This window comes from Festucalex cinctus, chromosome 20 (genome assembly GCF_051991245.1).
Source record: "Festucalex cinctus isolate MCC-2025b chromosome 20, RoL_Fcin_1.0, whole genome shotgun sequence".
In the NCBI taxonomy this organism is placed as follows: domain Eukaryota; kingdom Metazoa; phylum Chordata; class Actinopteri; order Syngnathiformes; family Syngnathidae; genus Festucalex; species Festucalex cinctus.
In genome coordinates this window covers 21,709,265-21,729,359 of record NC_135430.1, presented here as the reverse complement: position 1 = coordinate 21,729,359, position 20,095 = coordinate 21,709,265, and the positions used below count along the sequence as shown (strand labels likewise).

Sequence of the window (20,095 nt, the reverse complement as noted above, 5' to 3'; positions counted from 1 at the left end):
TGGCTTCACAAGCAAATTTGCTTCCTCTTCATCTGACAATTGGCATACATTTTAAACACAGAAGGCCAAAACATCCCTCATGAAAATGAAATTGCACTAATAAGCTAGCCACTGGAGGGCGCTAGAACTGCACAAATGGAAATCAACCTGACTTTTTTTTTTTTTTAAACAAACGTGTTCCTTTCAAATATTGTGAACATGACAACGATATTGTGGAAGGTATAATATCACGATATCACGATATTGCCCTTATCGTGACATCCCTAATTTCTATTTGTTTAATTTTTTCCACTTTTATGTTAAGGGGATCAAAACTTAAAAAAAAAAAAAAACATTAAAATATTTTATTGTACAATTAGATATTATATATATATATGAAAGAAGCCATCTTAGCATATTTGCATTTGGTTTTGTGTCTAAGCGTGTGTGCGCGTTTGAGTTTGTGCGATTTGACGCCTGGCTGCAAGTGTTTCACTTTGGGATTTTTATTCATTTGCTCGCTCTGAAATGGAGGAGGTCTCTGGATGTGGAAACACACGCGCGCGCATCCGTGCGCGCATCCGTGCGTGCGTGCGCCCGCATGCCTGGTTATCTGGCCTCTCTCAGACTGCTCAAAATTCATTACAAAGTGACATCAGCCCAGCCGGAGACAAATGATGGCTGGATGAAAGGGAGCGCTGGAGCTCGGCTCGGATTAGTGTTAGCTTGTGCCGGCGACACATATACACACTTACGCACAAATGCGCGCGCGCGCACACTCTGGCTTTAATCCACTGGCAGAACACTGCAGATACACAGAATTATCAAACAAGGGGCTGAACTCTCAGAGATGGCTAAGCTAATCTGCTAATAGTAGCGTGCGCATGTGTGCATGCACAAATTGTTCGAAAGGTATACTGGATATAAACAGACTAGTTTGGCATATTTGAACTTTGACCTTTAATGTATCGCTACACGTGTACACAAAATGCGGTGATAATGTAAATAATGGATGTTCTATGTATTTTCATTTAAAGTGGCACATTCCAATATTTTCCTTCAGTTGCTATATACTGCACATGGAGTCAACTTGACTTCTGTTGCCGATAATTGTTTGTAACGCATGTAAATGCATCGTTCAACGTGTCGGCTTTCCGTCAGTTTTACTGCCGTTTCTTCCCTGTTCCGAGCATCATGGGTAATTTAGTCTGTTGCCTTTTCAGAGGAGACCGCTGAGGATGCCGAAAGACCTCCTGGCTCTTCTTCCAGGCCCGCGTCCAACCTCGCCGACCGAGACTTGACTGACAGCAGAAGAACGGAACGTGAGTACGCACACACCTCTTAGCTGAAAGCACCGCCGAGTGATCATTCTCTCAGGAGTAACTTTTAAACATGTGTGTGTGTGTAACATGTGAACGCTGCTGACTAGCCTCCATGTGACCTGCTTTAATCGTTTCCATCTGTCAGAAAGCGAGAGTGAGCGAGAGAGAGAGAGAGAAAGGGAAAGAGGAAAACAGAGAAAGGAGAGGGACAAGTTGTGGTTATTACAAGGCAATGTCCAGGCCCAGATTATTTTTTAATCAAATCAGTTTGCGTGCTTGTAATTTATAAGCGCCTTGCATTAATCTTTTCCCGTTCTTGTGCCCTCTCCGATGACATATTAATTTTTCATAAGCTCGGGATTAGATGGGGGGGCTGGATGAGGTGGCTGCTGTGTATATGTTTTTCTAATATTGCATCGTTGCAACGCCTAAATTAGTTTTTTTGTTTTTTTTTCTCGATCTCTGGCTCGGTCCATCCTTTTAATTGTTGGCCAGTATGTAACACTCAGCGGGTGTTAATTTCAGACGTAAACTAGCAGCGAAATCGTCTTTGGTTTCTAAGAATGAATTCTGGTTGGTGGTGTCTTCAGTGCCTTTGTTCGATGTGATTTACCCAAATACAAATTCATACGCTGGTTTATGTATGAGATGGAAATCCAATGCCGGTGATGAATATCACATGGCACCTCGCGCCTCCATTTCATCGCGTGGAATTCTCCCTTCCTCTTTCCCTGCACTAATGTCTTCCTCTTCCGCCTTAGCCATGCAGACACCTTCTAACTCGTAGCCTCCATCCATCTCAAAGCAACCTCCCCCATCCCCCACCCCCCAGCATCCGAGCATGCCATACCTTGCTCCATAATGTGAGGCTCAATGAGGCAGAAGGCGAGCCGAGCGAGGCCGGGGCCTATTAGTTTGGCTCGTCATCTATCTTTCGGCTCTATCTCTCTGACAGTCCTATCTGAGCGACTGGCGGGGGGGGGGGGAGCCGCCATCCGCGCCTTCACCACCGTATATTACTGCTAATGTCATTTAACACCGCTGCACACGTGCCAAAAAAAAATAAAAAAATAAATATGGTATCTATCTATCTATCTATCCATCCATCCAGTTCGCTAGCTAGCTACCGTAGCTAACTATCTTTCGATCTATCTGTTATGGAAATTTCGTATTTGCACATACACTCGAACGTATTTGCAAATACACAATAGAATGTGCATTGCATTATGGGAAAAAAAACTACAAAACGGAAGTCATGCTCTATACAGACATAATAAAAACAAAAATTAAGAATAAACAATGTTAATTTACTTAATTTTTGAATGTATTGGTATAATGAAGGCCAAAAAAAGAAGCTTTTTTTTTTTTTTTTTTTGAACATGCCACATGTGCAAGTCAAACCTTGTTGCATTATGGGACAAAATACCGAATGGAAATCATGTACTACAAACATAACAGCACCAAAAAATTATATATATATATATATATAAACAGTGTTAATTTAATGCTAATACCCCGTGGAATTATGGGGGGGGGTATTTATCTATCTATCTATCTATCTATCCGTCCGTTTTTTTTTTTCCCTTTTCCCAACTTGAAAGTAGCACAATTTAGCGACTCCTTCCTCAGCCTGCAGTCTGCGGCGCGCTTCAGATGTGCGTATGTGTGATTCCCTACGGAGGGGAGGGATTACAGTGTGGCCAAGTGAGCAGTCTGCTGCTCGCACACTTCATCTCCGAGACGCTTTAAACAAAGAGGGGGCATATAGATGCAGAGGGGAAGCGGAAAAAAAAAAAAAAAAAAAGCGGAGATATGAGGAGGGGGGAGGAGCAAGGAAAGGCAGAGTGGGCTTTTCCCTAGCTTCATTTACATTGTCTTTTTAAATCCCATGTCACTTTAGATTAATTATAATCCATGTTACATTCTCCATGCAAATGTCCCTGATGTGGATTACTTCCAGATAGCTTTGTGCTGTGTGTGTCGACGGCGCATGTCACCATGGCTCAGGGGCCTACTCCTTATAAATAAGCAACTAAACAAAAGGCCCCAACATGGAAATGAGCCCGTCACGCGGTCCAGGGAAATGTGCAGATATCTACCTGCTTCAAATTAGCACAGCTATTACTCATTGCTCCCACAGTCACATTTATTAAAAGCATACAAGTTTGGATTGTGCAGATAAGATGGGGAGAACAGAAATGGAACTGCACACAAACCAGATTAGATTTTATGTATTCCATGTTTTCTCTTTTTTGAATTTGCATCCATCTAACAAATTTGAGATGAGAGCTCCACTTGTTTTCAGTCTCTCCGAGATGAGATTAAAATATATTAAAGATATTAGCATGTTTAATTACAGGCCCGCAGCTATCCTTGTACGCATGTGCGGTTTTTTTTTTCATAACGACAGCTTGTTGTGCGTCATAGTCGATTTGTCAAATGTGACAAGTCCCTGTTCATATTCATCTCCCTTATCCGATGCAACTGCAACAGAAAGGAAGGCAAGTCATTACAAAAAACACATTAAATGGCAAGACAGTTGCTTTTTAACCTTCCCTCCCGCTCCCTCTCTCTCTCTTTCTCCTTCTGTCGCCCGCTGAGTGCTTCGGTGGGAGTTTGGGGTTCAGAGTGTGTTGTTGTAATGTTATCAAGTGGCCGAGGGTCAGCCTAATGCGTAACCTCGGAGCAAGAGACAAGTAAATCATGTCAAGCGACCCTCCCCGGCCCATTTTGGCCAGCTCCCCCTCGCAGATTTACTGCTTCATAACCTTAGCCAGTCTGCCAGGACTCAGCAGTGCTAAATTGAATACTAAATCCAAGCTGCCGCCACCCAGCCTGCTTCCGCTTAACTTGCGGATCCTTTCGTATTTTCATGAAATTGACAGCAATGGATTCTAATTGCTTGCGCAAGGTCAGAGCAGGGAAGTTCACACCAAAGTAAAACTTGTCACCAACATGCTCACGTTCAACTTTGATGCCTCTGACAGAGAATTATTCATTTTCAAAAAGCGTCTTTTTGCTTGTGGTTGTATGTGTCAAAAATGCACCGCATCAAACCGAGAGGTCGAACTCAGATATGTTTTTAACTGCATGAAAGGAATACAAAATTAGCATGTTACAGTGCATTTGTACAGCTTTGCAATAATGAACATATTGTTTACATTACATTATTTCGTACACATGAATTTTCACTTCTTTTTTTTCCCGTGCCAAGTCACCTGATTTTGAGGATATGCCGATTCCAAGTCCCGATCTGATACCCGGCACATCCTCCACATGAAAACATTTTCATACTGCATCCACAATCATTGTTAACAAGACGCTAGCGTCACGTTAGCTTCCCGCGACAACTACCAGAACGTTCCCCACTGGCTGTTTAATTCTGTGTTTTGATGTTGTGTAGTATAAAACATAAATATTTTATATTGTTGGGTAACTTCAGTGTACCTCAGGATTTTTTGGTTGCTTTGTAGCACTTTATAATTAAAAAAATAAATAAAAACCTGAACTTATTCCCTCGATTCCAATCATCTGAAAATGATATGATCAGGCCCAATTTATATATATTTTTTTTTAAATATATGACAACAATGGGTCGAACAACATGCGCCAAATCATATTTGCAGACGGGCGAAGGGAGTATGCAGGTGGCAGGTGTTTACTAAACAGAGAAAAGCTTGGCGGCCTGCCTGGCCTAGAAAGCACTGGTGGAAACCCTGGTGCCATTGATATGCATATTTTTTAATTGGGTATTTTATGCATTTTATATAGGGTTCATTTTTCAAAATAATTGGTTGATTAATCTGTGATTGGACTATTTTTGTTTATTTTGCCAAAAATCAGCCTAAAACAAAAAATCTAATTCAGTCGGGCCCTAATCCCTGACAACTATATTGAATTGGAATCCAAAATTGAAGATTTTTGGGGACCCTTGCATTGGATGGAACAAATGTACCTAATGTTATGTAGTAAAGACGATCTTGCACGATTCTTTACCCCCCAATTCTTTTTCCATCTCTCTCCCTCCACCGCTTCTCTCCATCTGAGATGACTTGCTTGTAAGTGCGCGTCCGCGACACCCTAAACGCCACTGACAGTTGCAAATAAAGATGGGTGGCGAGTGCGCTGCGCTCTCCCCACTGAAATGCAAAAGTGGGGCGAGTGTCATAAATCTCCTTTTGATGTATCTAATCAAGCCGGGTCCCGCCGCGCGCGGACATTTGTCATCGGCGGAGGCGGGAGTGGCGGCTTTTGCAGTGGTTACGGGGCGTCAGGTTTATTCGACCCCGCCGCTTGGCTGGGCTGCAGCTGGCCACATGAGGATGGAGGGAAGGTGAAGAAGAGGGAGGAGGGAAAAAGGGCAGCGTCATTAAGTGTAGGATGCAGACTCACCCAGACAAAGGAAAACGAGGGGGGGTGGCTATCTTCTTCTGGATCCCGCTCACTCCCGTTATTATTTTTTAATGATTCTTGCTATCCATGCAGACTTTGAGAGCAAAAACCAGCAAATAGATATTTGATTTTCTCTCATGAAACTGTAGAACTGTGCTTTTACCCCATTGTGCACGATTGGGTTTCAGGTATGTTTGAAGGACACTCGCATTTCTCCAAACAGCTTCATTATGCGCTGGCAGGGCCGGCCATTTAAATCTCCTAAGTGGCCACAGAGAGAATGGCTCTCTGGGCATTCAAGGTTAGCCCAACTGTTTTTCTTGATGAAAGCACCAAGACAAATCCACATCAGACAGACACACATTGCACAAACATACATCGCCGGTAATCAATGGTGATGTGTGGGCTGGCTCCCGTCCGCCATGTAAATGCGTTTGCAGCCTCTTGTCCGACAATCGCCTCATCTCCCCTCGCAAGGATGCAATTTAGTTGCAAATTGAGTGAGGCAAAAAATTGAAAGTTGAAATTACAGTTGGTCATAATGAATAGGGGAGGTGGAGAGCAGAAAGGTCATCTCATACGATGGCGGCAATAAAGTGTCAGAGGCCTGTCACGGAAGGCGTAATGTGCGTACATACATGCACGGCAAGACGCGTGGAAGCCCTGCAGGGCCGCGTTGGCAAGCGGCGTAAGACAAGATTACCTCGCTATTCTCAGCTGCGGTCCAATTTTCGGATGTTCTTGGAAATTCAAATTGTGCCCTTGTGTTTTTCCCCCTTTTTCACCCTCCCTCCTTCTCTCTTGTCACTTCCCTTGACAGGCCAATATTTCAGGCTCCAGATATAGGGGATTACAAATAAAATAAGTGGAACGCCTACTTAATGCAACAGAATTAAAATGCATGAACGGGCCAGAGGAATTGATATGCACCCAATAAAAACACGAGCCACAGAATAATATGCAATACAAAATGTTTTCTTCTTTCCCCTCTCTCTTCTACCCCCTCTCCATGTATCAGTGCTTTGATTTCCCCCTTTTTTCCCTTTGTGCATCCAGCGTGAAGCGTTGATTCGCAAGAGTGAGGCTGGCATATTGCCTCGAGTGACCGGGCGAGGGAGGGGTTTGCGGATGATGACAAGGGGAGTGCGGGCGGCTGGGAGACTTTTGCTGTTGCCTGGTCTTTGTTTTGCGTCGAGCTGCGGCGGCCCTATGTGAGGATGAAGCTAATGAAAAATTTAGCGCTAAATACAACCAGAGGCTGATCTCCCCACACCGGGTGTCGCGTGTTAACGTCACACACGCTTACACATGCACGTAGAAAGCGACGCGCACGCTACTGTACCACCAGCCGTGACGACAAGCGCCACCCACCCCCCCGAAAATGTTGCATCTCGTGCAGACAGAAGCCATAGTTGAGGCAGCTGGGGAAATGTATATGATCTAATGAAGTGTATAATATTACCATAACATTTAATGTATGTCGTGCTGTGATAATGAGCCTGCCTGAGTTTCCTCCATTTCACACTGCCTCGGGGCAGGAAGTGTGCGTTAGTGGGTGTGCATGAGTGATACAGTCCGTGCATGCGCACGTATGTTGTGGCGGTGTCAAAGCCTTTAAATGATCACCGACATCTCTCCTTGAAAGTGATCGTCTGCTGCGGTACATGAGCACAGCACGGTTAAAACAGCATTGTTTTCTGTGAAAACAACCTGTGCAAAATATGTAAGAATAATGTATACATGTTTTGTATTATTTAAAAACCAATTTACAGTGTAAATCCCATGTTATAATATGCATCCATGTATAATACGCCCACCCCAAATCACCCTAAAAAAAACATTTTCCCCCCTCTGTACTTTTCTGTAATATGGTTCCTCGCTCCTAATTTGCTGGCATTCTTTTTTTTTTTCTTTTTTTTTTTATTACACTGGCCAACATTTTTTTTCCAGGGTGCCAAAGATATGAATTATGAATTGTCTTCTCTCCCCCACTTAAGGCGTGAATGCCACATCCAAAGAATCGACTGGACAGACCACAGCAGTGAAACATTCACTCCAGACCGACCACCAGATTGAAAGCCCACCAAAAAGACCCAAATCTGTTGAAGCGAGGAACTCTGCCGTTGAACAGGTCAGTACTGGTCTGCAGAACCTTTCAGTAGTGCGATACAAAGTTAAACTATGCTGTAGAAATTCCCAGTCAATGTAAAGGTTTGATCTAACTGATCCTCAAAGTGTTTTGGGTGCACTGAGGGATTTGTTACTCTTTTGACCCTTTCAACACAAATGCAGGTTTATTTGGCTATGTGGGAAATGATTTAAAATGGACATCTGGTAGACCCCATGTTGATGTCTGACTGTGTGATGAAGATGAATATACAGTAGCCTATATCCAACCTTTCGACTTGTGAACTCTTTGAGGCAAAGTTCCCTGAACTCAGTAATTGCCAGCTCTGGTTTGAAAGCCATTGGTTGTTTAGTAGGTCACTAAGCTGACCGTTCATGCAGTTGAAGTGAGATCAATTCCCACTCCATTCGCAACCCCTGTTATTGACTGCCAATCAATCCAGAGTATTGTCTGTCTTTCACCCCAAGTCAGTTGGGATACACTCGAGCTCCTGCCATGACTGTGAACAGAATAAACAGTACGAAAAATGGGAAGATAGTAAGCTCCAATAGTCCTTGGAAAGGGTTAAACACAACCCTCCATTCCCTCCTTTTCACCATCAAGAACACTCATCGTGATCTTAAACAGAATACCTGCACTCATCTTGTGGCTCCCATCCTGATGCTCCCCATTTTGCAGCTCTTTAAATGATATGTGTTTTTAAATTAGATTATAAAGTATTAGCCCGTCTGGGTCCTATAAGAACGGAAGACTTTGTCATTTCAGAAATGGATTCTATTAAGACAGGTGGTACAGAGGCAGCTCTGTCGAGCGTAATGAGCACCTTGGGACGGAGCTTGGAAAAGTACACAACTTTGTCATTTGTAATCTCCTGATTAAAAATTTTGACCATTTATATTTTCAGCGAAATAAAGTGGAATGCGTTTACTGAAATGAATTACATGAAACATTGTAATCCTACAGTTATGTTAAGGGAGAGATCATGTATGGAGATTCCATGTCCCAGATGAATGGACATTTTTACCCATAGCAGTGCAAAAGATATGGATCTTGAAAAACTCAATGTATTATTAGGCTTTATCTGGCTGGATTACAAGCAAATATAACTCAAGCCACATACATTCTTGCTCTAGGTTCAGCAGTGTCCCTATTGCAACTTCAGCAGTAAAGATGCCAACCGTATGCAGCTTCATGTGATGTCCCAGCATTCCATGCAGCCAGTGATCCGCTGCCCACTATGTCAGGATGTCCTCAGCAACAAGATTCACCTGCAACTGCATCTCACCCACCTTCACAGTGTGGCACCTGACTGTGTAGAAAAGCTCATTATGACGGTATGTAAAGACTGTGTGCATGTGTGCGTGTAATTGCCTGTAATTGCATGGCATCATTTCATCAGCGACAGAGTGACCTCGCTGTCCTCATTGCCAATTACAAAAGTTTTATGGAACATCTGCCTTTGAAACTATTGTGCTCTCTGTCAGAAATTAGAGCTGACCCACCCTGTCATATAACTGCATTTGGAGCTGTCGTAATGAAAGAAAAATGATTTGGTCTTGATAGGTTGTTGGACCTGAAACGACAGCCTCAAATAGTACTATTCATCCTCAGACTGGACAAGACAAAGGATTGCCTTCAATAGATTCATCAGCCTCTGCTGAGGAGTCTGGAAAATCACAAGGTAAACATCACTCTCAGCAACATTTAGTTCAAATACTGTTTGTTGATATTCCTACATTTGTAATAATTTCACCTGTTCATAGCTATTCTGTTCTATTGATGGTGAGTTAATATAAATTTGTGTTGTTTGCTTTAAGGAAACTCCTCAAAAGATGAATTGGCAAGTCGAGATAAGAATGAATTAGACCTCCAAGGTGAGGAAATGAAGCCCCCAAAGGAGGCATCAGAGGCTCCAGACTGGAGGAGAGCAAGTGGCTTAGGGCATGACAGCAAGTCCCCTGATATGCTTCAGGATCATCTCAGCGAACTCCAGAGGCTCCAACAGCAGCAGCAGCAGCTTTCAGTGTCTGATCGCCACGTCTACAAGTATCGTTGCAATCACTGCAGCCTGGCCTTCAAGACAATGCAGAAGCTCCAGATACATTCCCAGTACCATGCCATCAGAGCAGCCACTATGTGCAGCCTTTGCCAGCGGAGCTTCAGGACATTCCTGGCCCTCAGGAAGCATTTGGAGAATGGACATCCTGAATTAACAGAGGCTGAAGTGCAGCAACTGATTGGAAATCTCCCTCTGAATGGCGACATCACCGAGAGTGAAGCCAGGGCTTTGGAGGAAGCTCACACATTTGAGCATGACTTGGACAAGGATGATGAAATGGATCAGGAAGAGAAACCTAGTCCTACCGGAAGTGACAGCAGCTCTCTGTTAGATGACATGGGAGCAGAACCAAAACGGACCTTACCCTTTAGGAAAGGGCCAAACTTTACTATGGAGAAATTTTTAGATCCTTCTAGACCTTACAAGTGCACAGTATGTAAGGAGTCTTTCACTCAGAAGAATATTTTACTAGTCCACTATAATTCTGTTTCCCATCTGCACAAGTTGAAGAAAGTCCTTCAAGAGGCATCAAGCCCGGTTCCCCAAGAAACAGGCAACAACATTGACAACAAACCATTCAAATGTAATATTTGCAATGTTGCATATAGCCAAAGTTCAACACTTGAGATTCACATGAGGTCAGTACTACACCAGACTAAAGCTCGAACGGCCAAATCTGAAATGAGCAGCAATAGCACTGGCACTAGCGTTCCAGTGCCAGCAAAAAGCCCTGCTCCAAGCACACAAGGAAAAAACAGCAGCACAGACTCTGCTCAAAGTGTACCACCATCAGCTGACAAAGAAAATACTTTGGAACCCAAAGACGCTAATAGCAACAACAACACAAAACAAACTACTGACCATGTGTCAGCACAGTCTAGCAGCCACCAGTCAGCCCAGTCATCAGCACAACTCCAAATGCAACTCCAACATGAACTCCAGCAACAGGCTGCTTTCTTCCAGCCTCAATTTCTTAATCCAGCTATCTTCCCTCATTTCCCAGTGACCCCAGAAGCATTGCTGCAATTTCAACAACCACAATTCTTATTCCCTTTCTACATCCCAGGGGCAGAGTTCAATCTAAGTCCAGAGCTTGCTCTGCATTCAGCAGCAGCTTTTGGTATGCCAAGTCTTACAGGATCTTTCCTCGAAGATTTTAAGCAGCAGTTGCAACAGCAGCACCAACTGCAACAGGCTCAGCAGCAGCAACAACAACAGCAGCAGCAGCAAGTCTCTCAGACACAGTCACAGATTCAGCAGCAGAAGAATCAGCAAATCCCAAACCAAAAGCCTAAAATAGAGCCCAACAATGCATCAGTCTCGGACATTCAAATGCCAAAAGAGGCAGAAGATCTCCTTGAAAAACAAGACACCAGAGCAAAGTTAGAAAATGGATGTGATGCTTTAATGGATGGAGCAAAAGACAATAAAGACACTAAAAAGTCAAAATTCTCAGAACCACTGGTTCCTCCTCCACGCATTGTATCAGGAGCTAGGGGTAATGCAGCCAAAGCATTGTTGGAGAATTTTGGATTTGAACTTGTCATCCAGTACAATGAAAATAGACAGAAGAACCAAAAGAAAAATAAAGATGGAAGTGAACAAATGGACATGAACACCGATAAGCTTGAGTGTGGAATGTGTGGAAAGCTCTTCTCCAATATGCTTATCCTCAAAAGCCACCAAGAGCATGTGCACAGTCAGTTTTTCCCATATGTAGAGCTTGAAAAGTTTGCCCAGCAGTACAGGGAGGCCTATGACAAACTCTACCCAATTAATCCTGCTTCACCTGAGACACCACCGCCACCACCTCCACCGCCACCCCCACCACCTCCTCCTGTGACAGCCTCAGTGACAACACCACAGCCAACTTCAACATCAATGACAAAGCCCCAAACACCTACACCATCACCAGTTCCTGTCCCCCATCAGACCTCACACCAAACTACTCACCAGACACCACCACTGCAGCCACCACATCCTCCCCCAACACCCACTGCTCCCCCTGCACCTCCCCAAGTACAACTTCCTGTTCCTTTGGATATACCCCTTTTCCCACCACTCATGATGCAATCCGTGCAGCACCCGGGATTGCCCCCTCAATTGGCCCTCCAGCTGCCTACTATGGATTCTCTCTCTACCGACCTTACACAACTCTGCCAGCAACAATTGGGGCTTGATCCGAATTTCCTCCGCCAGTCCCAGTTTAAGCGACCACGAACTCGCATAACTGATGACCAGCTTAAAATCCTTCGTGCCAACTTTGACATCAACAATTCCCCCAATGAAGAGCAAATTCAGGAGATGTCAGAGAAGTCTGGTTTGCCTCAAAAGGTCATAAAGCACTGGTTCCGTAACACCCTCTTCAAAGAGAGGCAGCGGAGTAAAGACTCCCCCTACAACTTTAATATTCCTCCCATTACTACTTTGGATGACATCCGAATAGAGACTCAGCTAAGCACCCATGAATACTACAGGACCGACTCAGCCATGAACAAGAGGTCTTCCAGAACCAGATTCACAGATTACCAATTGAGGGTTCTTCAAGATTTCTTTGACACCAATGCCTATCCCAAGGATGATGAAATTGAGCAACTTTCTACTGTCCTTAATTTACCAACACGGGTCATTGTTGTGTGGTTCCAGAATGCACGCCAGAAAGCTCGTAAAACCTATGAGAACCAAGCCGATTCTAAAGACAGTGAGAAAAAAGAGCTGACTAATGAACGTTACATCAGAACTAGCAACATGCAGTACCAGTGTAAAAAGTGCAGCATTGTTTTCCCACGTATCTTTGACCTCATTACTCACCAGAAGAAGCTGTGTTACAAGGACGAAGATGAGGAAGGGAATGAGGAATCCCAATGTGAAGAATACACAGATGATCAACTTCCAGTTAGAATGACCCAACAATCGTTGGAGCCACCCAAACATTCCCAGGTAACTGCTACCAGCTCTGGATCGAGCTCCCCTGTGATGGCCTCCCCTCGTGCCAGCATTGGTAAAGCCTCTCCTAAGCCAGACTTTGAACCTCGTTCTGAAAGTGACCCAAATAAAACTGAGACTGCATCCTCACCAGTGGTCAAATCACTACCGGAACCAAGGCCATCTAAAGCTTGCACACCTCAACCACCCCCTCAGAAAGTTGCGCAGCCCCCTATGTCAAGACCCCATTCCCAGCCACAGGCAGCCACAGTGCCCTCTAGTCCTCTCTCCCTGGCCCTTTCCTCCCTTACAAACAGCCTCCCGCATCAGATGCTTCAATACCAGTGTGACCAGTGTAAGATTGCATTCCCGACAGTGGAGCTCTGGCAGGAACATCAACACATGCATTTCTTGGCAGCCCAGAACCAATTTCTGCACTCGCAATTCCTTGAAAGACCCATAGATATGCCCTATATGATATTTGACCCAAACAACCCTCTAATGACGAGCCAGCTATTATCTGGAGGCCTCTCCCAAATCTCTTCACAAGGTAGTTCTGGTTTGACCACCGCTGCAGGGTCAGGGTCAATGAAAAGAAAATTGGATGATAAGGATGAAAGTGTCAATGATAAAGATGGTGGAAACAGTAGTGAAGAACAGCACAGAGATAAGCGCCTGAGAACCACGATCACACCTGAACAACTTGAGGTCCTTTATGACAAATACCTAATTGATTCTAACCCAACAAGAAAAATGCTGGATCACATAGCAAGAGAGGTGGGCTTAAAAAAGAGGGTGGTACAAGTTTGGTTCCAAAACACTCGTGCTCGAGAGAGAAAGGGGCAGTTTCGAGCAATTGGACCCTCCCAGTCCCACAAAAAATGCCCCTTTTGCAGGGCACTGTTCAAAGCTAAGTCAGCGCTTGATAGCCACATACGATCGAGACACTGGCACGAGGCAAAGCAAGCAGGCTTTAGTTTGCCGCCAAGCCCAATGATGAATCAAGACGACAGAGGTGATAGCCCAAAGTATAATTTCTTTGACTTCTCACAGCTGCCTACCAAGACAGAGCCAAATGACTACGAGTTGCCTACTGCATCATCAACCCCAGTAAAACCAACTGAAGCGCAACTAAAAAACTTCTTAAGCCCTTCATCATTAAAAGCTGAAAACTGTGATGAAACTGATGGGCCTAATGTTAACTCAGCAGAGCTATCTTATGACCTTAGCAAGATGGACTTTGATGAGACATCATCAATAAATACAGCCATTAGTGATGCTACGACTGGAGATGAGGGCAACAACAATGAGGTTGAAAGCTTCACAGCTAATGGAGGGGAAAAGTTGACTGACAACAAGGGTGGCATGGTGTCAAATTCTGATGGTGGCAATGATCGATTCCAATTCAGTATGGTGAGCCCTTCCCTCAGTTTCTCTGGAAAAGACTATGACTCTTACTATAGCTCCCGAGATGATGACCTGGATGATACCAACGACAGAAGTGAATCGTCAAGCTTAGCTGATCCCAGTTCTCCAAGTCCGTTTGGGGCAGGTAACCCCTTCAAGTCTGGTAAAGGCAGCAATGCTGGGGACAGGCCAGGCCATAAACGATTCAGAACACAGATGAGTAACCTGCAACTCAAAGTCCTCAAAGCCTGTTTTAGCGATTACCGCACTCCTACAATGCAAGAGTGTGAGATGCTGGGCAATGAAATTGGACTTCCCAAGCGTGTAGTTCAAGTGTGGTTCCAGAATGCCAGAGCTAAAGAAAAGAAATTCAAGATAAACATTGGAAAGCCATTCATGATAAGTAAAGGCTCCCCAGATGGACCAAGGCCAGAGTGTACTTTGTGCGGCATCAAGTACACTCCGCGAATGTCGATCCGAGACCACATCTTCTCCAAACAGCACATCGCCAAAGTGCAAGAAACCCTGGGAAACCAGGTGGATAGGGAAAAGGACTACCTAGCGCCAACCACTGTTCGGCAGCTGATGGCCCAGCAAGAGCTTGATCGCATGAAGAAAGCTGGTGAGGGACTCAGTCTGCCCGGCCAGCAGCAACAGACGGCAGTTGACAACAGTAATGCACTTCATGGCCTTAGCCTGCCCTCGGGCTACCCAGGGATCTCTGGCCTTCCGCCAGTGCTTCTTCCTGGAGTCAACGGGCCATCATCACTTCCTGTTTTCCCACCCAACACACCTGGTGAGTTAGTATGACAAAATAGACTGCAAGCTTTATGAACTGATTTTGATCATGCACTGTTTTATTCTCCAATACTGCTGTTTGCTCTGTATCACAGTGGGATTAGTCAGAAAGTCCTATTTTTAAATACGATTTTGAAATTACAAATGGTTGGTATATGTAATGCATGCATGATTTTCATCACCAGTCGAACTGGTAATGCGATTCTTGTACAACAAATGTATATTTATCATGACTTTCGTTTTTTTTTTCATTAGTTCAGCATATTTATAGCATCATTTGAAGACTGAATGACGTCTTAAAGCACACGTGACAGTTTTGATCCATAACAAAATCTGAATGAAAGAAACATGACAAGAGATAAATGAAGTAACTGTACAACAAATTTCCCCAATTTGTGGTTGAATATCTAAATATTGAATATTTCCATATCTATATACTACTGTATTTCAGCTTTAGCATCTCCTGGTGCTGGCATGCTTGGGTTCCCTACACCAGCCACCCCATCTCCTGCCATGTCTCTCAGCACTACCCCAACCAAGACTATTCTGCAGACTCCTCCTCCTCCTCCTCCACCACCTCCTCCTCCTGTTCCCACCACACCTTTGGCAGCAGTAAATAATACAGAGCAGCAAGGCAAAGACTCAGAGAGAGACAACGGTAAAACGACAGGAGACAAGCCACCACAGACGAAGCAGAAGGGCAGCGAGAAAGAGAGCGGCTCACGGCCCGAGACCCCCAGCATAGCCAAGAAGAGGGAGAAACTAGCTGCGGGAAAACCAGGAAGTGAGCCTCCATTGGACACAGCGAAGCTGCAGGCCCTTCAGAGTGCTCTGGCCGCGGGTGATCCCAGCTCTTTTTTGGGAGGGCAATTCCTGCCTTACTTCCTTCCTGGATTCCCGAACTGTTTTTCACCACAGCTTCCTAGAGGGTTCCAAGCAGGGGGCTACTTCCCACCACTTTGTGGGATGGAGAACCTGTTCCCATACGGCCCTGCAGCAGTCCCGCAAGCTGCCATGGCCGCTGGTCTCTCCCCGACCGCTCTTCTGCAGCAGTATCAGCAGTACCAGCAGTCCCTCCAAGATTCTCTGCAGAAGCAACAGCAGCAGCAGCAGAAACAACTGGAGCAACAGCAGAAGCAGCAACAGAAAGCGACCCCTGCGAAGACACCCCAGAGCATAAAGAGCACCGCGACCAACTCCTTCAAACCAAAAGAAGCTAATGATACTAAGGATGAGACCAACACAGGCTCTTCAACAGAAAGCACAAAAGAAGAACCGAAAATAGATACCAAAAGTACCAAGGATTTTCCAGATGCTTTTATCGTACCGTCCATCAAGCATGAGTTTATATGCAGGAAGTGCCAGATGATTTTTGCTGACGAGGATTCTGTGGTGCGTCATCAAAAATCCCTGTGTTACTTTGGGCACGCGTTTAGTGACCCGCAAGAGACGATGCTTCGAAAGGCAGTGAGCAACTACACGTGCGTCGTCTGCAATGTGGTCGTCAATGGGAACGAAGCACTTGGCCAACACCTTCAGTCGAGCTTGCACAAAGAGAAAACAATCAAACAAGCAATGAGAAATGCCAAAGAGCATACTAGATTATTACCTCATTCTGTCTGCTCCCCTACTCCTAACACCACATCTACCTCGCAGTCTGCAGCTTCTTCTAACACCTTTCCTCATCTGTCTCGCTTGTCCATGAAGTCCTGGCCTAATGTCCTGTTCCAGGCCACCACCACCGCCACCACCACAGCCCAGAAAGCTGCTTCCTCCTCCTCCCCGTCAGCCTCTCCTCCCCCACCCCTGTCCTCGCCGTCAACGGTTACCTCAACTTCCTGCAGCACCTCAGGGGTTCCAACTTCACTACCCACCGAGAGTTGTTCAGATGAGTCTGACAATGAGCTAAGCCAGAAGCTGGACGACTTAGATAACGCGTTGGAAGTCAAGGCAAAGCCGGCCTCTGGCCTAGACGCGAGCTTCAGTAGTATCAGAATGGATATGTTCAGTGTGTAGGAGTGACAAAAGGATCCCTTGCGTAAAAGAAAAAAAAAATAAGACTTTTTAAACTGCAGTTCCAAAGTTTCTCTTAACCCAAAAAAATTCAGTACCAAATGATTGACTCAGGATTGTTTTTCCCATATTGATATGCTGGCAAGATATTGATTGATGTTTTTTTTTGGTTTTGGTTTTGTTTGTTTTTTTGTTATGGACAGAACTGTTGCAGATGCTTGACTGAGCTTATATTGTATACAAAAACATGGAGTAGGGAAAAAAAAAATTCACAGGCTCCCTCAATTGGGGGGCGCTTGTTTCAAGCCAAAAACTCTCATGATAGCAAATTGCACCTCAGCTGGATTGTTTTCCAAATGCTAGCATGTACTGTATGGGATGACGATCCAGAACCCTCAAAGAGAATCTCTCTTAGTTTTTAGATAGGTGTAATTCAGTAGCTTTAAATTCTCAGGTCAGATAACATAACATTTCTCATTTGTTGAAGCAGCAAGCCTGGGTACACTTGGCTTATAACCAAAACATGTCAAGCTTTATCGGACGCATTTCCTTGGTGTGTATAGAGTACCAAGAGACAATATAACTGTTAAAATGGACGATGTGCATATTCTTTTAATTGTGCCCTACAAAGACAGTGCGGTTTTGCCATTGAGGGACTTTAGGATGCTGAAGTAAATGTGTATGACGACCCCGTGTTTGCCAGTTTTTAATACTTTACAAGCTGTAACTATTTCCTTGCCCCCCTTTTTGTTCTTGTACTCTATACTAATCTGTGCCAACCTTCTCACTTGTACCTCTGCTCACACCCCTTTCTGAAGAGGTAATAACTCTAGTTTTGATAGACTCTCCGATCATGTGAATAGAACTTTTTTTTTTTTTTTTTTTTTCCTTTGGTGAATTGCTGTACTGTTACGGTACCTGCTTGTGTCTGGACTATAGTGCACTTATTTTGTTTTTATTTGTCTTTTTATCATATAAGTAGGCCATTTGTTAATTTAATAGAGATTTTGTTTGTTTGTTCGTTTTGTATGTTTGTATGTATTAATTATTATTTGTGTCGATTGCAGCAGCATATTGGTCCATATGCGTTACAGGATTGATGCCTAACAATCTATTTAACAATTGGTGCATCCATGAAAGCAGTACTGTATACTTGAAACTGTTAAGGTACAAGTAGGTCACGATGTTAAAAACAAAAAAAACAACAAAAAAAGATCATTTGTTTGCTGCTTTAAAAAAACACAGCATTTGTGTTGTATACGCAACAATTTCATGTACTTGTAGGACTGAAAACAGTGTTACGCCTACATTATGTGAGTACATAGGTGGACATCCCATCAATTCTCCGGGCACTTGTGATCATCTGCATTCAATGAAAGAATTTCAACATTGCAAAGTATTACCTTACAAAAGTTTTGCTGCTACTGTGTAATTGTATTTTGCCTGCCATTATTTCTCACAAAACTTCTACCAGACAAAATACTGATCCATGAATTCACTTGCTTCTGCTATTTTTTCTTTATGTTACGTTGTTCATTTTGCTGTGGAACTAAGAATGTGAAAACTGTCAAAGGGTGTTCAGTTTATTTTGTTTGTTTGTTTTGTTTTGTTGTTTTAAGAATCACTTTCTGGTTTGGTCATTGAAACTACGTGATTCATTCCAAAGTAACAGAAGGCTATTTGTATGAAAGAAGGCTTGTGAACAAAAAGAGCAAAGCTGTTGTACATATTCATAGTTGGCTGTGCATGGTACAAATTTATTAATATGAAGAAATGCAAAAATGTATTGCTTTTTTGGTATTTCCTATTCTGAGATGAGCAAGTAGCATGTAATGCAACTGTTTGACAGGTTAAATCAAATCATGCTTAGTTATTGTTTGAAACAATTAAATCAAGTTACATTTCCTCTTATGTTTTACTCTTTCCCAAAGTTTTGAAGCAAATGTCCGCTTTTGATTTTCTGTGTGAGCTTTTTGTCCATTTGGATTTTGAGTATTTTATCCGTTATTTTAATCCTGAAGACACTTTTCGATTGTGTTTCCTAAGAGACTTTCTGGCCTCCCAAGGTGCAATTCTGCCATTGTACAAACGTGAGCGACTGTCCTGATTCCAAAGGCTTTCACAACTTGGCTTTTTGCCTTTCCCCACTCGGTGGCTCAGCATTTTAAGACTGAACTTGTCGCTTGCTAGCATCGCGTGCTAAGATGCTAGCGTCACAGACGGGACGCTTTCCACACCAAGGACTGGTAAAAGCTAACAAACCAACAAAACGGATGGTCCAACAGCAACTGTACATAGTTATTGCAACTGCACAGCAGCCAAAAACAAAACAAAACAAAAAAAAGAACTTTGAAAAAAAACAAAAAAAAAAGTGGACGGATTGTGTCATGTTTATGAGGACAGCCTTCAAAAGGTTGAAAATTGGAATTGTTCTTCTGGATGTCAAAGGGATTTTCATGGCGCAATCATATCCTGCTCAATATGTACTCTTCAACATCTGGGTAACATAGGAAATGCACCCTGAGGTTTTATTAAGAAGAAGCCCCTATGGCTAAAACTTTAAATAAACTAAACCAAAAATGTTATTGATGTTTTATATATAGAGAGTAGTCGCATTAGTTTTTGTTACTGTACTGTTTGAGGTCTCAACTGTACCGTATCACGGTAATAACATGGTTTTGGAACCTTTTATTTTATTTTTTAATTTGTCACAGACCTGTTGTCATAGTTGAAATGACGTTTATTGTAGATGGTATTTGAACAACTTCTGGAAATAGTTCATCAAGTATGTTTGTTGCTCATTGTTGTGATACATTAAAAACTGTATCTGCAAACCACTTTTGTCTCTTTTTATGTTATTATGTGTATTATTTTTTTTAGCGGTATTTTAAATTTACACATCACATTGAAATGTCCAATTACTATTTAGGTAGGCGATGGATGGATAGATAGATTTTTTTTTTTCTTTCTATGATCCTTTTAATGTGGCGAAGAATGCGGCTTCCCATTGGAAGCTCATCTGATGCTGTCACATGAAGAATTGCTCCCGTGAAACACCTCACTCGATACAGT

The 20,095-nt window shown here is 43.5% G+C and overlaps 1 protein-coding gene across 5 annotated transcripts in view; it reads left to right on the top strand.

Moving 5' to 3' along the window:
• zfhx4 (zinc finger homeobox 4) overlaps nt 1–19,854 on the top strand; it is a 101,393-nt gene extending 81,539 nt beyond the window's left edge. For all 5 annotated transcript variants that reach the window (XM_077508514.1, XM_077508513.1, XM_077508512.1 and 2 more), the window contains exons 7-12: nt 1,203–1,301; nt 7,691–7,824; nt 8,955–9,155; nt 9,385–9,502; nt 9,639–15,008; nt 15,462–19,854. In XM_077508514.1, coding sequence (XP_077364640.1) covers nt 1,203–1,301; nt 7,691–7,824; nt 8,955–9,155; nt 9,385–9,502; nt 9,639–15,008; nt 15,462–17,026 — 7,487 coding nt within the window. In that variant the 3' untranslated portion in view covers nt 17,027–19,854. The remainder of the gene's footprint in view (nt 1–1,202; nt 1,302–7,690; nt 7,825–8,954; nt 9,156–9,384; nt 9,503–9,638; nt 15,009–15,461) is intronic.
• Nucleotides 19,855–20,095: the final 241 nt, after the last annotated feature.